At 39.1% G+C, this 13,623-nt stretch overlaps 1 protein-coding gene across 4 annotated transcripts in view; it reads left to right on the forward strand.

The window, feature by feature from the left end:
* Positions 1-13,623, forward strand: part of WDR19 (WD repeat domain 19) — a 137,722-nt gene that overhangs the window by 35,729 nt on the left and 88,370 nt on the right. For all 4 annotated transcript variants that reach the window (XM_054029211.1, XM_054029210.1, XM_054029208.1 and 1 more), the window contains exons 9-14: positions 5-178; positions 6,548-6,618; positions 9,123-9,295; positions 9,386-9,500; positions 10,355-10,461; positions 10,946-11,068. In XM_054029211.1, the coding sequence (XP_053885186.1) occupies positions 5-178; positions 6,548-6,618; positions 9,123-9,295; positions 9,386-9,500; positions 10,355-10,461; positions 10,946-11,068 (763 nt within the window). The remainder of the gene's footprint in view (positions 1-4; positions 179-6,547; positions 6,619-9,122; positions 9,296-9,385; positions 9,501-10,354; positions 10,462-10,945; positions 11,069-13,623) is intronic.

Raw genomic sequence — 13,623 nt, forward strand, 5'->3', positions numbered from 1 at the left:
ATAGGTATGGTGATGGCTACATCATGATTGGCTTCTCACGTGGGTGCTTTGTTGTTATTTCTACACACATTCGTGAGATTGGTCAAGAGATTTTTCAAGCTCGCAATCATAAGGATAACCTAACCAGCATTGCAATATCACAATCACTAAACAAAGCTGCATCATGTGGAGATAACTGGTAAGTGATCATATTTGTTTATAAAATGTCTGAAATAGCAAGTGTCTTAAAGCAAACACTATTATTTATTTTCTTCGTTGTTCTAACTTTTGATATCTTGTTTATTTTGTATTGGCTAATGTGATACTTGAATACAAAAGTGTTAGTGACATACTTTCATTATTGTGTGCTACAGATTAAACACAGAATGCCTGTTAGCAGTAGTAGGAATTGTTCATCTAATCCACTTCATGTGCTATTGAGAAAATTTAACCCATTTATGGGATAATAAGGGTTGATCTGCACACCATTTTTGTAACAGCATAACGGTATATCTGTTTAGAAACCAACATAGTTAAAAGTGTGGATGCAATTATTCAGTATAAAGGTGTTTATATCAGTATAGCTGAATTTACAGAAATAAGTTATATTGATGTAAGGACTGTTATATCAATTGTATAACTGGGCCCACATGAGGGGGGAGGTTGTACTATTTTAACTGTGTCTATTTTTAAACCAGTATAGTGGTACAAATACTGTGTGTAGACAGTCCCTCCGTTTGTTTGATGTCTAAAACTTGACTTCTTTAGAACAAGCTAAAATGCATGCATCCTGCTCTGAAGCTAAACAAACTCTGGCTTGGGCAAACCACTGCCTGGAACAGTTTTCAAAGGCTGGGACCCTCAACTGAGAGACCATGCCACCATCCTTGAAGAGTTTTATCTCAGAAATAGACAAGAAGATAATCTCAATTTCTATGATGGGCCTAATGTGAGAGTTGGATTTTCACACTGTGAGCAAACAGACAGATTAATTGTCTGCATGTCTTTTACTATGTATTTGTACAACACCTAGCACAACAGAGTCCTGATTATAAATATTTATTATTTGTACTACAGTAGCACCTAAAGACCTCTGACCCAGAGGTCAGGGTTGCATTATGTTAGGCATTAGATGGATGGACCCCAAAATGGTGGCCCCTGCCGGCTAGAGTTTATATTCTAACTAAGCTAATCATGGTTGGGGCCTCAGCAATGGCTACTGTAAAGCAAATAATAAAACTAGACCTGCCATCCAGGTGGCACAAGGATATCAGTCTTTGGCAGAGAGCGCTTCCTTGATCAATGTCTTGAAACCAGAGTGGTAATGCATGCCATTCACATTATGCAAGAACTAAAGGGCACAACAGTTGGAATCCAAAGACACAGCACTATAGCATCAACCATCAGAGGGTATAAAGAGCTGAGTACTAAGCTGTTGAGTCTTTCAACTCTAGATCACTAGTTTAAATCCATCCCACTTTCATATTCAGTTGTTTCCACATGGTGGTTATTCCGTAGCTTAATTAAAATGAGTCCAGTCTCTAGTAGATGAGGGTCTGACTCACCAAAACCACCACCACATTTGTTACTAATTGGAACCCTTACTGGCAATCTCAACAGAAAGGCCAAGGTTTGAATGGATATGGAGACTGAATGTGATCCTCTCATTCTTCTTCAGTGCCTGTCCATATATATTCCACTGTTGATGCATATACATCCCAGGCACGCAAGATTGGAGTCTTTTGGCCAGCAGTGTCCATTGGGGCTGCACAGGTGCTGTGAGTGTCATTCTGCTCACATACCAAAGGCATTACGGGTTTTGCAGGCCCTAGTGCCACTCAGTTCCTTCACCATTGCCCATATCTGTGAGATATAGCTCCCTAGTGTCTTTTCATCAACTTTTTGTGGATTGTTGTCTATATTATTGTTAGTTAGGATAGTTTGCCTGTTGGCAAGGTTTGGTAGTTTACTTCCTTGTTTTCTTTTCATTTTCTCTCTTATCAGGAGCTTCTTCCTAATACCAAGGCTTAAGTCTCATCTGAAGTTGCCTGGCTTTATGTATTGCTCCTCTTGTGAGGTGCCATGATCAGTTCATGATGGATATCCCATATGCGTTTTTGGTTGGGGAAGGTCATATCCCTGATAAATGCAAGTCCTTTTTCTAAAAGAACTTTGAAGGCAAGAGAGGCACACCTTAATCTGTTTTTATTTGACTGCTCTATGCAGCCTGCCTCTGATCCAGGATGGGGAGAACCCCCTCCTTCCCCAGGCAGGTTTGATTTCAGTCTAGCCTATGTGAGTTTCAATTACTCTAGTTTGTGGGCCCCATCTTCTAAGACTGTCCCAGCTATGGATGTGGGTAGAACTGAAAAGGTCAGAACCTTGGAAAAAAAGGAGCATCGCTCCTTTTGGGAAGAGCAGATCCCTGCTGGGAATTCCTAGTAAAAAGAGGTCCAAGTTCCTTCTCCACTCCCAATCTAAAGAGACTCCTTCGTCTGAGTTGAGTAGCTCTGGAACTCTGAGGGGGCAAGTTACCAGAACTCTAGCACCATCTCAAGAATCAAAACTAGCTGCCTCTGAGACCAGAGCATCGGGGCTACTTCAAAACCAAGTGCTCCGCCACCAACTCTTGCTGCACCAACCCTTTTTGATACCAGTCTCTTTGGTACTGTTTCCTTCAACACAGAGTACTTTAGCCCTGGACATGTCAGCACAATCCACCCCGGTGCTATCCATCCCCACACCGAGGTTAGGCACCATCTTTCTCCATAGTGAAGAAGCATGCTGTATCAAAAGATATTCATATCCTGATGAGCCAGAATTTTACACAGAGCTAAATTTCCCCACCAGAATGACAATGTCAGTACTGGGTGGTCTGCTCAATGCAGGTTAACGTTGCAACCTAGGACACTAGCTTCAGCAGCCTCCCACTTAGATCTGGAGTGCTCTTGCTTCTCATCAAATTCCCAACACAACAGGGAGGGATCCCCTACATATTCACCAAGGACCCCCTCATTTGATCCTTATACGTCTGAAAGAGAGTCAAGGGCTTCATTCATGCCTGTATCATATAGGGGGTATGGGAGTAGGCATATGCCCTGGTCCCCTTCTCTCTGGCCCCCAGGACCTTTTCCATGTAATGTTCCATTATGGCCCTTTTGAAACACCTGAGGTCTTCATCATATGAGGCACCACACTTCTGCACCACCATCCAGAGTAAAACCTCCTCTCCTGCACCTTCCCAGGGACCTAGGATTTCTCAGCTTGCAGTCCATGATGTTTGTAGGATCTTTTTTTGGAAAGGTCCAGAACTTTCAGAGTTTCCACAAGATAGCATTTGCTGATAGAATGAAGAGTCAAGTGATACAAGCTCAGAATATCGGACTGTAATGTATTAGGGCTGTAATGAGCTAGCTAGTTTATATCCTCCAGCTGAGTTTAAGGCTCTTTCTACAGGGCCCAGGCAGCCTCTGCAGCTTCTTTGCAAACTATATCCATTCCAGACATCTGCAGGGCAGCTACTTGGGGTTCAGTTCATACTTATACAGTTCATACTTCCATTACCTTGTGGAAGCATTGAAATCTGATGCTTCTTTTGGCAGAACAGTGCTGCAATCTTTAAGTAGACTCCAAGCACCCACCTCCTTACATTAGGTTACTGCTTGTGAGTCACCAAGAGTCGAATATATGTAGACAAGCACTCAAAGAAAGAAAAGTTACTTACAGTAAATGGCGTTCTTTGACATATGTTGTCCATATATATTCCACAACCTTCCCTCCTTCCCTGCTACTATGGAATCCTATAACACCTGGAGTCTGTGATGGCAAAGGAACTAAGTGGCAGTTGGGCACACACTGCCCATTGTGCCCTCAGTCCTGGAGCATATGGACACTTAAGGAACATGTGTGGCCCCAGAACCAGGGCTGGATTACCCAATAGTCAGACTAAGCACGTGCTCAGGGCACCAGCAAAGCAGAGGGCACCAAAAAAAGAGGTTTTTTTTTTTTTAATTTGATATTCGATATTTCAAAAAAAGCATTGAAGTAGTCATCATGAGAAAAATCAGAACTTTGTTAGACTTCTTTACACTCCACTACACACTCTTCCCCCTTTTTTCTGTTCTCTTTTCATTACTTATCCCCACCTAAACCAGGGAGGCATCTTACTAACATAGATAAATAGAAATAATGCAAAGAAATCAGAAACTGTAACTGATCATCCTACTCTTGGTGGTAAAACAGACGTTGTTCTAGAAGATGTGGCTGTGTCAGAGACTGAACCTGATCATGCTGTAAATAATAGGAGAAAAGATCCTGGTATGTGGGTTGATTTCAGTACTGATGATGTAGCTTACTGGATAGATCGTGGACCAAATGACTGTCAACACCACACTGGGCCATTTGAGAATTCACGTCGGACTTTTACCAATGGCAAACAAACAAGATATTGTCCACAAAAAATATTTTTCAGCATGAAAGCGAATAGAAAGAGAAATACACTCGAGAATGGCTACTATATTCACCATCAACAGGGTCTGTGTACTGTTTTGTTTGCAAACTTTTTGCATATAAACCTTCAACATCCTGGTTTGCTGCAGATGGATTTAGTGACTGGCGGAATACTGTTTTAATTGAACAACATGAAAATAGCACTACTCACAGAGATTCAGTGTTGACATATTTAAATCGAAGACAGAGCTTTGGATTGACACAAAAATTGGAAGAACAAATTAAAGGGGAGCGTGAATACTGGCAACATGTCTTGCAGCGTGTTATAGCTGTTGTTCAAACATTAGCTGAACGTGGTCTGACACATTTGGATCATTGCAGAATGGAAATTTCTTGGGATTGTTGGTGCTTGTGGCTCAGTTTGACCCATTTTTAGCAGGCCATATCTCAAAATATGGGAATGCTAGCAAAGGTAACCCATCATACTTATCCAAGACAATATGTGATGAACTCATTGGTCTAATGAGTGACAAAGTTCATTCAGCTATTATGGATGAAATAAGTACTGCTGGGTACTTCAGTTTATCTGTCGACTCTACACCTGATCTTTCACATATTGATCAATTGAGTATTGTACTAAGATATGTGTCTCCCACAGATGGAAAACCAGTTGAACGATTTATAACATTCCTCAATTTGAAAAGCCACACTGGTGAAGAAATGGCAAATCAAGTACTGCATTATCTGTGCCAAGTTTGCAAAATAGATTTCTCAAAGTGCAGAGGTCAATCTTATGACAACGCTGCCAACATATCAGGGCGTTATCAAGGAATGCAGAAGTGGCTTTTAGAACAGAACAAATATGCCATATAGAAAGACGGAATACAATGTGTATTTCCAAATGTAGAGATCGCACTACGTATTTTTCTAACATTGATTACTAACTGCTCTGCAGAATGCTCTTTTTCTCAGCTGAAAAGAATAAAAAACCCTCAGAGAACAACAATGTGTCAGGACAGACTTGATTCACTTTCCTTATTGTGTATGGAAGCAGACATGCTTCATCGAGTCAGCTTCGATGAACTTATCCAGAATTTTGCAATCAGAAAATCTAGAAAGAAGCTATTTTAATTTCAGCATACATGTAAGTTTTATGTCATTTTGAAAATTAAAATTTTATTTTATGATATAGTATTGTTTTTATTTTGAATTACATATGGGGGGCACCATAATCTTTTCAGTGCTTAGGGCCTCTAAAGGTCTTAATCCGGCCCTGTCCAGAAGATACAGCTGGCAAAAAGAGCCAATATCAAGCACATGGGGTACATGCTCACCAAGAGTAGAATATATATGGACAGCACATCTTGAAGGATTCCAGTTATTGTAAGGTAATTTACTTAGGGATAATCCCTCCAGAATAGGGTTAAGCAAGTGGTGCAGCAGGGTAGGAAAGTTCCACAGTGCAGTAGCAACACAAAGACTTCATGCTCCTGCGCTCTGAATCTAGCAACTTTTAACTGATGTTAGTGTTTGTGGCCCAGGGACGAGTTGCTTAGGTCCATGATTCAGTGTTAGCCCATCAGGTGCTTCTATGTGTGCACATGAGTGTATCATGACAGCCACATGTGAAAGGATAGTGTTATTTTCCCATCCTTGAAGTCCTGAACGGAGAAGTCTCTCTTCCATTTCTCAATATTTTTGTCCCATGAGAGGATGGATCAGTCTGGCATTCTCCCAGTGTCCAGGAAGAGCACTCTATGATCATATAAATAACATGACATCTATGCAACCAGCCTCAGTGTTCAGTGCAAAAACTAAAATGCATACAAGGAGTCAGACACATTTGATTTGGGAAACTATTTCAGTTTAATATTTCTCTAGTGTGTGTGTGTGTATGTGTATAGGAAGCCAAGTAAAAATTAATTTAAAGTATATAACGTCTAGGTTGACAGTGTCTGTTTTTTCAAAAACTACATATTTATAGTTTGCACTTTGCATTCTCCCTTTAATATTTTTTTTCTCCATAATGAGCTTATCTCTCTTCACTAACTACTTTCAGTTCATGATGGTTAGGATGATAGTACTAGTAAAGGTAGTGACTGTTTATATTTTGTTTTAGCATTAAGATTCATGACCTGTCAGAACTGAAAGAAATGTATGCTATAATAAACCTGGATGATGAAAATAAAGGTATGATAAAGTTTCCAAAGCTGTAAAACAGAATTTTGTTTACATTAATATGTTTACAAGAGGGAATGTACAGAGAAGAATATTTATTGAAAAGCTGTCTAAATATAGACTATTGTTAACTCCCTCCTTTCCAATGTGTATGTATTATGAGGTGGTCTGTTTGCCAAACTGGGTATTTAACGTAGCTTTCGGGGTGTTTTGTTTTTGTTTTTTTTTTTTTACAAAACACATAGAGATCCTGTTTTTCAAAACAGTTGATTGTCCAGTATTTTTGAATCCATAGCATGGTATATTCAAATTACTAAAATAATTAGTGTGTTTATTTTTTCCCGTTTTGCTTTTCTGAGTGGCATGTTCTTGTGCTAAGAGTATGTATATCTCTGGAGCAGGAGTCCCTGCCATTGTTACGTCTTATTTCAATATTGGATTCATTTATTGTGAATTTCAATAAAATTCACTATGAAATTAAGACCTAATTAGCAGGTTATGGTCTGTGATGATAAACTATTTCTGTTCCATTCTACATAGGTTTTTATACTTAAGTACAAAGGGTGTGAAAAAATTAGGACTGTCAAGCAATTAAAAAAATTAATCATGCAATTAATCACACTGTTAAGCAATAATAGAATACCATTTATTTAAATATTTTTGGATGTTTTCTAAATTTTCAAATATATTGATTTCAATTACAACACAGAATACAAAGTGTACAATGTTCATTTTATATTTTTGATTGCAGATATTTACACTGTAAAAAACAAAAGAAATAGTATATTTCAATTCACCTAATACAAATACTGTAGTGCAATCTCTTTATCGTGAAAGTTGAACTTACAAATGTAGAATTATGTACAAAAAATAACTGCATTCAAAAACAAAACAATGTAAAACTTTAGAACCTACAAGCCCACTCAGTCCTATTTCAGCCAATCGCTCAGACAAACAAGTTTGGTTACAATTTGCAGGAGATAATGCTGCCCACGTCTTGTTTACGATGTCACCTGAAAGTGAGAACTGGCATTTGCATGGCATTGTTGTAACAGGCATCACAAGATATTTACATGCCAGATATGCTAAAGATTCAGCTGTCCCTTCATGTTTCAACTACCATTCCAGAAGACATGTGTCCATGCTGGTGACGAGTTCTGCTCGATAATGATCTAAAGCAGAGCAGACCGACACATGTTCATTTTCATCATCTGAGTCAGATGACACCAGCAGAAGGTTCATTTTCTTTTTTGGTGGTTCGGGTTCTGTAGTTTCCACATCGGAATGTTGTTCCTTTAAGACATCTGAAAGCATTCTCCACACCTCATCCCTTTTAGATTTTGGAAGGCACTTCAGATTCTTAATCCTTGGATCAAGTGCTGTATCTATCCTTAGAAATCTCACATTGGTACCTTCTTTGCGTTTTGTCAAATCTGCTGTGAAAGTGTTGTTAAAATGAACATGTGCTAGGTCATCATCCAAGACTGCTAGAACATTAAATACGTGGCAGAATGTGGGTAAAACAGAACAGGAGACATACAATTCTCCCCCAAGGAGTTCAGTCACAAATTTAATTAACACATTATTTTTTTAACAAGCATCATCTGCATGGAAGCGTGTCCTCTGGAATGGTGGCCAAAGCATGAAAGGGCATACAAATGGTTAGCATATCTGGCACGTAAATACCTTGCAATGCCGGCTACAAAAGTGCCATACAAATGCCTGCTCTCACTTTCTGGTGACATTGTAAATGAGAAGAGGGAAGCATTATCTCCTATAAATGTAAACAAACTTGTTTGTCTTAGCGATTGGCTGAATAAGAAGTAGGACTGAGTGGACTTGTAGGCTTGGAAGTTTTACATTGTTTTGTGTTTGGATGCAGTGATGTAACAAAAAAAATCTACATTTGTAAATTGCGCTTTCATGACACAGTACTTTGTATGAGGTGAATTGAAAAATACTATTTCTTTTATCAGAGGGGTAGCCGTGTTAGTCTGGATCTGTAAAAAGCAATAGAGAATCCTGTGGCACCTTTAAGACATCTAACGAAGTGGGTATTCACCCACGAAAGCTTATGCTCCAATATATCTGTTAGTCATAAAGGTGCCACAGGACTCTCTGTTGCTTTTTATTATTCTTTTGTTTATCTTTTACAGTGCAAATATTTGTAATCAAGAATAATATACACTTTGATTTCAATTACAAGACAGAATACAATATATATGAAAATGTAGAAAAACATACAAAATGTTTAATAAATTTCAATTCGTATTCTATTGTTTAATAGTGCAATTAAAACTGTGATTAATCGCGATTAATTTTTTTAATTGCGATTAATTTTCTTTTAGTTAATTGCGTGAGTTAACTGCGATTAATTGACAACCCTAGAAAAAATATTCTTAAGTAATGAAACCTTGACATGGTTGCATTTTAAAAACAATAGAATTGTTTGTGGAATTTAATGACAACCAAGTAGCTATTTTTGTTGTTGTTGTAAAAGCTTCTCAATATTTTAGGTCTAGATCACCTGGCTTGGACAGATGATGGGCAGTTGTTGGCAGTGTCTACACAAAGAGGCTCACTCCACGTCTTCTTGACAAAGCTTCCAATCCTTGGAGATGCTTGTGGTACACGGATTGCGTACCTCACTTCTCTTCTTGAAGTTACTGTGGCCAATCATGTTGAAGCAGTATGCTAGCCTATTAATTTTTCACTTAATTTAGATGTAACTTTTAAATAAGTAGTAACAATGAGAAAATTTGGTGTGATTTTCTTATAGGAGCTACCAATCACAGTTTCTGTTGAAGTGGAGCCAAACTTTGTTGCAGTAGGTCTTTATCATTTGGCTGTAGGAATGAATAATCGTGCTTGGTTTTATGTACTTGGAGAGAATAGTAAGTATGACTGTAGTTCTCTTATTTTAAAGTATCTTATCATCCATTATCTGCTAAATATATGTCCATTTTATAAAACAGGCGTTTTGTTTAACTCTTCTAATATCCTACTTAGTGTAAGGTGTTGTTATTGTATAATCTGATGGGACACCAAAATTCAGGACTGCACATTGGATTCCCAGAATTTGGATTAGTACAAACAAGACATTGTGGAGGCAATTAGAACAAAAATTCATGATTCCCAGGGTTGAATGAAGCCTTTCATTCTTTGTCATCAGGTCAAACGCAGCTCATGCTGTTGTTGCCTGAAAGTCACTACCAACTGAAGGTTGTTTGACTTATGTAAAATTAGTAGATGGTCTCAGTCCATATTGGCAGTCCTAGCAGAGAGTCCAAGGCTGTATAAACATGGAGACTAAACTATTCTCAAATTCCTATAGGTGTTCCATCCAGAGTTTAGCTGGATTGGTGGGGCAGAGTAGAAAAGCTTGTGCTATACCTGTTTTTTTTAGGCAACAGACTTAAGTTTCAGTACTTGTCAATTCAAAATCTTTTATGAATAAAAAGATCACTCTAAAGGGAAAAAAGTCCAGCATTAGTCATAGATGGACTAACCGTAGGTTTGTGAGGTTTCGTTGGGGAAAGAGGGTCCCTTTTAACCCTTAGTAACATAAAGATGCAGCTGCTTTCTCATAGTCTCCCATGTTTCTGTCAAGAGTTCCTCCTACTTCTCTACCTTTTACTCTCCTGCCCTCTTAGATTATTATGAATTACTCAGGTAGGTAAGAAGAACAGAAAATGGACCATGCATAATTTATCTTTTCCCCCCCCTCCCTTCCCTTTAAATTCTGTAGGTGTAAAAAAGCTTAAAGACATGGAGTATCTGGGGACAGTAACCAGTATATATCTTAATTCTGACTATGCTGCTGCACTCTTTGAGGGTAAAGTCCAGTTGCATATGGTAAGTATACAGAAGATTTTGAACTCTGAAAGGCCAGCTGAATTGAGGTGGCAATAGACTGAGGAAGAAATTGAGTCCTAATGGTAGTAAGATTGGTCTGAGTGGAAGTTAGGTGCTGAGTGGGTGAGGAGATGTAACTAACCGAGGTAAGAGTTAAAAACCTTCCAAAAAATTATTTTAGTAGCAAACATGAGAACAACTGAGTTACAGGTGGCTTGCAGAAGTGTACATTCTGTCTTGAAGTGGCAGTGGATGAGAAGAAAGTGCTAGCTTATGAGGTGTTTAACAAGCTTTCTTTGAAAGTTCTGTATGGGGTCTTAGGGGAGCAGCTAGTGGTTTGTAAGTGGTACATATGAAAGGGCAAATCTGAGCTAGTTATAACAGCTAGGGTAGTGCCTTAGTGTCTGCTTCATACAGACAAAATTCATTAATATCTTGCTGGTGGTGGTAGTGGTTTCAGTTTTGCTTATTCCTTATGCTTTAGATAGAAGGTGAAGGTTTGGATGCTCAGGAAGAACGAGAGACTCGACTTTTCCCAGCGGTGGATGATAAATGTCGAATCTTGTGCCATGCTCTTACTGGTGATTTCCTCATCTATGGTACAGATGTAAGTATATTGCTTGTCTCAAGTTCTTCTTAGATTCAATAAGTTTCTGTTTTTGATTACTTGGACTATTTCTCTTCATACAATAGGCATAATTGTATGGTTCTGATATGCAGTGTACCAAGACTTACTTTGTATGCAAGCTATATTTTAGGCAAATAGAAACAAAATTTCAGACAGCTTCCTTAATTATTTAGGCCTGTATGTGATGCAGTTACACTGGCACATTACAGTGGTTCAGTTGGTTTTGATTGATGCCCAGCTTCGTAACTGAAGACCAAGTCCTGCTTTTATTAAAGTCATTGGCAAAACTGATATTGAATTTAATATTATTTATTTGTATTACAATGGTGCTCAGGGGCATCTATCAAGGATTAGGGCCCCATTGTGCTAGGAACCTTACAGACATGAAGGAAAAAGATAACCTAGATTATGAGGAACTATTATGTGACAACTGCATAGGAGTAGCATCCACCACATGCCATCCCCTTTACAAACATAAAGCACAGATCCTGCCTCCAACAGCTCACAGTCTAAAAAGACATACAAACTGGAGGGATTAAAGGGTGCCCTCTGGGGCACCTGGCACTGGCCACTGTCGGAAGACAGGATACTGGGCTAGATGGACCTTTGGTCTGACCCGGTAGGGCCATTCTTATGTTACCAAAGTAATGATTAGCCACATCCTAACCTATAAAATGATTTTTAGTTTGTTTGGCTTTGTTTGTAAATTGTATATCTAGAGTTGCCCCTCAACCTTGTACTATTAAAAAGTTTCTTGTAGACATTGTTTTAGAAGTGTGTCTTCACAAGGTGTTGCCCCCAAAAATCAGACTCAGGACTTTCCACAATGGCTTGCCTATATCAGTAAATCAATCATCAATTTGTCTGGTTTTTAGTAGGTGAAAGGAGGTGACCCGCCCTAGAGGAATTGCCAGGGTTTTACCAGAGGTTTTTCCCTCTGAGCTTTGGAAAACTCCCCAGAACAGACTAATTCTGTTGACCTTTGAGAGTACACCGATACAGCCTTCTGCTCCAAGGATTGACACTCAGGCAGCAAGCTTTGAAAACGAAAATATTCTTTATTTAATGTATCAGTGTTCTCTGATAACAATAAATCTTAAAAGCATATATCAAGAAATAAACACAAATTCTATTAGAAAAAGTATGCACATCAAAGTACCCAATACCGTAGTACACCTCTACCCCGATATAACGCTGTCCTCGGGAGCCAAAAAAATCTTACCGCGTTATAGGTGAAACCACATTATATCGAACTTGCTTTGATCTGCCGGAGTGCGCAGCCCTGCCCCCCCGGAGCACTGCTTTACCGCGTTATATCCGAATTCGTGTTATATCAGGTCGCGTTATATGGGGGTAGAGGTGTATCATGCAACCAGAAATATATTTAAGTGGTTACATTCTACTTGCAGTGATCAGTCACATGTAGGATGCTGACAGCAAGTTCTTACTTAAATATTAAAACTGTATACATAGTAACAAACATATATACACAAACATCCAACTTTAGTATCTCAGGCATACAGACTCATATATCCTATTTTCTTCTTATACCCTGGTCGTCATGCTTACTTCTCTGCAGTCTTCTTTCCCTCAGATCTGTCAAATGGTCCTTCTGTTCTGTCACAGCTACTTCTTAGCTGCTGCTCCTGTCATTGCTTCTCTGCTACTGCCTCTGTAACCCACACACCTCCTGGGTGTGGTGTTTTGTCCCATCTAGTGGCACCGAGGCCACTTAGAGAGAGAGAGAGAGAGAGAGATAAAATGAGTCTGCTCTACAGCCTTAGCTAGCAGCCAGATGGCTTTTAGCTCATGCAGTAGAGGATCATGCACTAAGCTCCAGAGGTCCCATGTTCAGTCCCACCTCCTGATAACCTGGGTCTGTTGACATTACACCTCTGTGTGATTGCTTGGTCTGCCACAACAAACCCCTAGCCCTATTCTTCCCTTTTTTAGTGATTTCAGCTCTCTTCCTGCTTCTTCTGGCTTTTCCTGCTGACAAACTCTCTTCCTTCTGCTCTCGCACTCCAACGGTCTCTGAGAATGAAAACACACACACTCAAGCTTCTCAGTTTCTTTCTTAAACACACTTCTTGGCCTATTCTGATTGGTTACTGCCTCAGTCCTTCTTGTTAGCATACCTTTCCTCCAGTCATCTTAAAGCCTACTCTGATTGGTCCGTTCTTATAAACCAATCACAGCTGCTAAGTTCATCTGTCAATTAATGCTGGACCTGGTTGAAAACCTGTGCCATGCTCAACTGGCCCCTCCCTTCAAGTTTTGGAGTGATCTTTATCTCACCTCAGACTGCCTGTTTGCTATAGGCCAAATTACTCCAAGACCACCCTTTTAGTTTCTCTGGCTGTGATTACCTGCGACCACCATCTTGTTATCCCTGGCTGTAACCTCTTAAAACTGTCTTTCTTAGTTATTAAACCCGTATAACAATAAACAGTTATACATTTATATGCATCTTAACATTAGGATTCACTGTCAAGACTCCAATTTTTACTAATTTAAATAAGTTTAATTTCAGT

Source organism: Malaclemys terrapin, chromosome 5 (genome assembly GCF_027887155.1).
Source record: "Malaclemys terrapin pileata isolate rMalTer1 chromosome 5, rMalTer1.hap1, whole genome shotgun sequence".
NCBI classification, from domain to species: domain Eukaryota; kingdom Metazoa; phylum Chordata; order Testudines; family Emydidae; genus Malaclemys; species Malaclemys terrapin.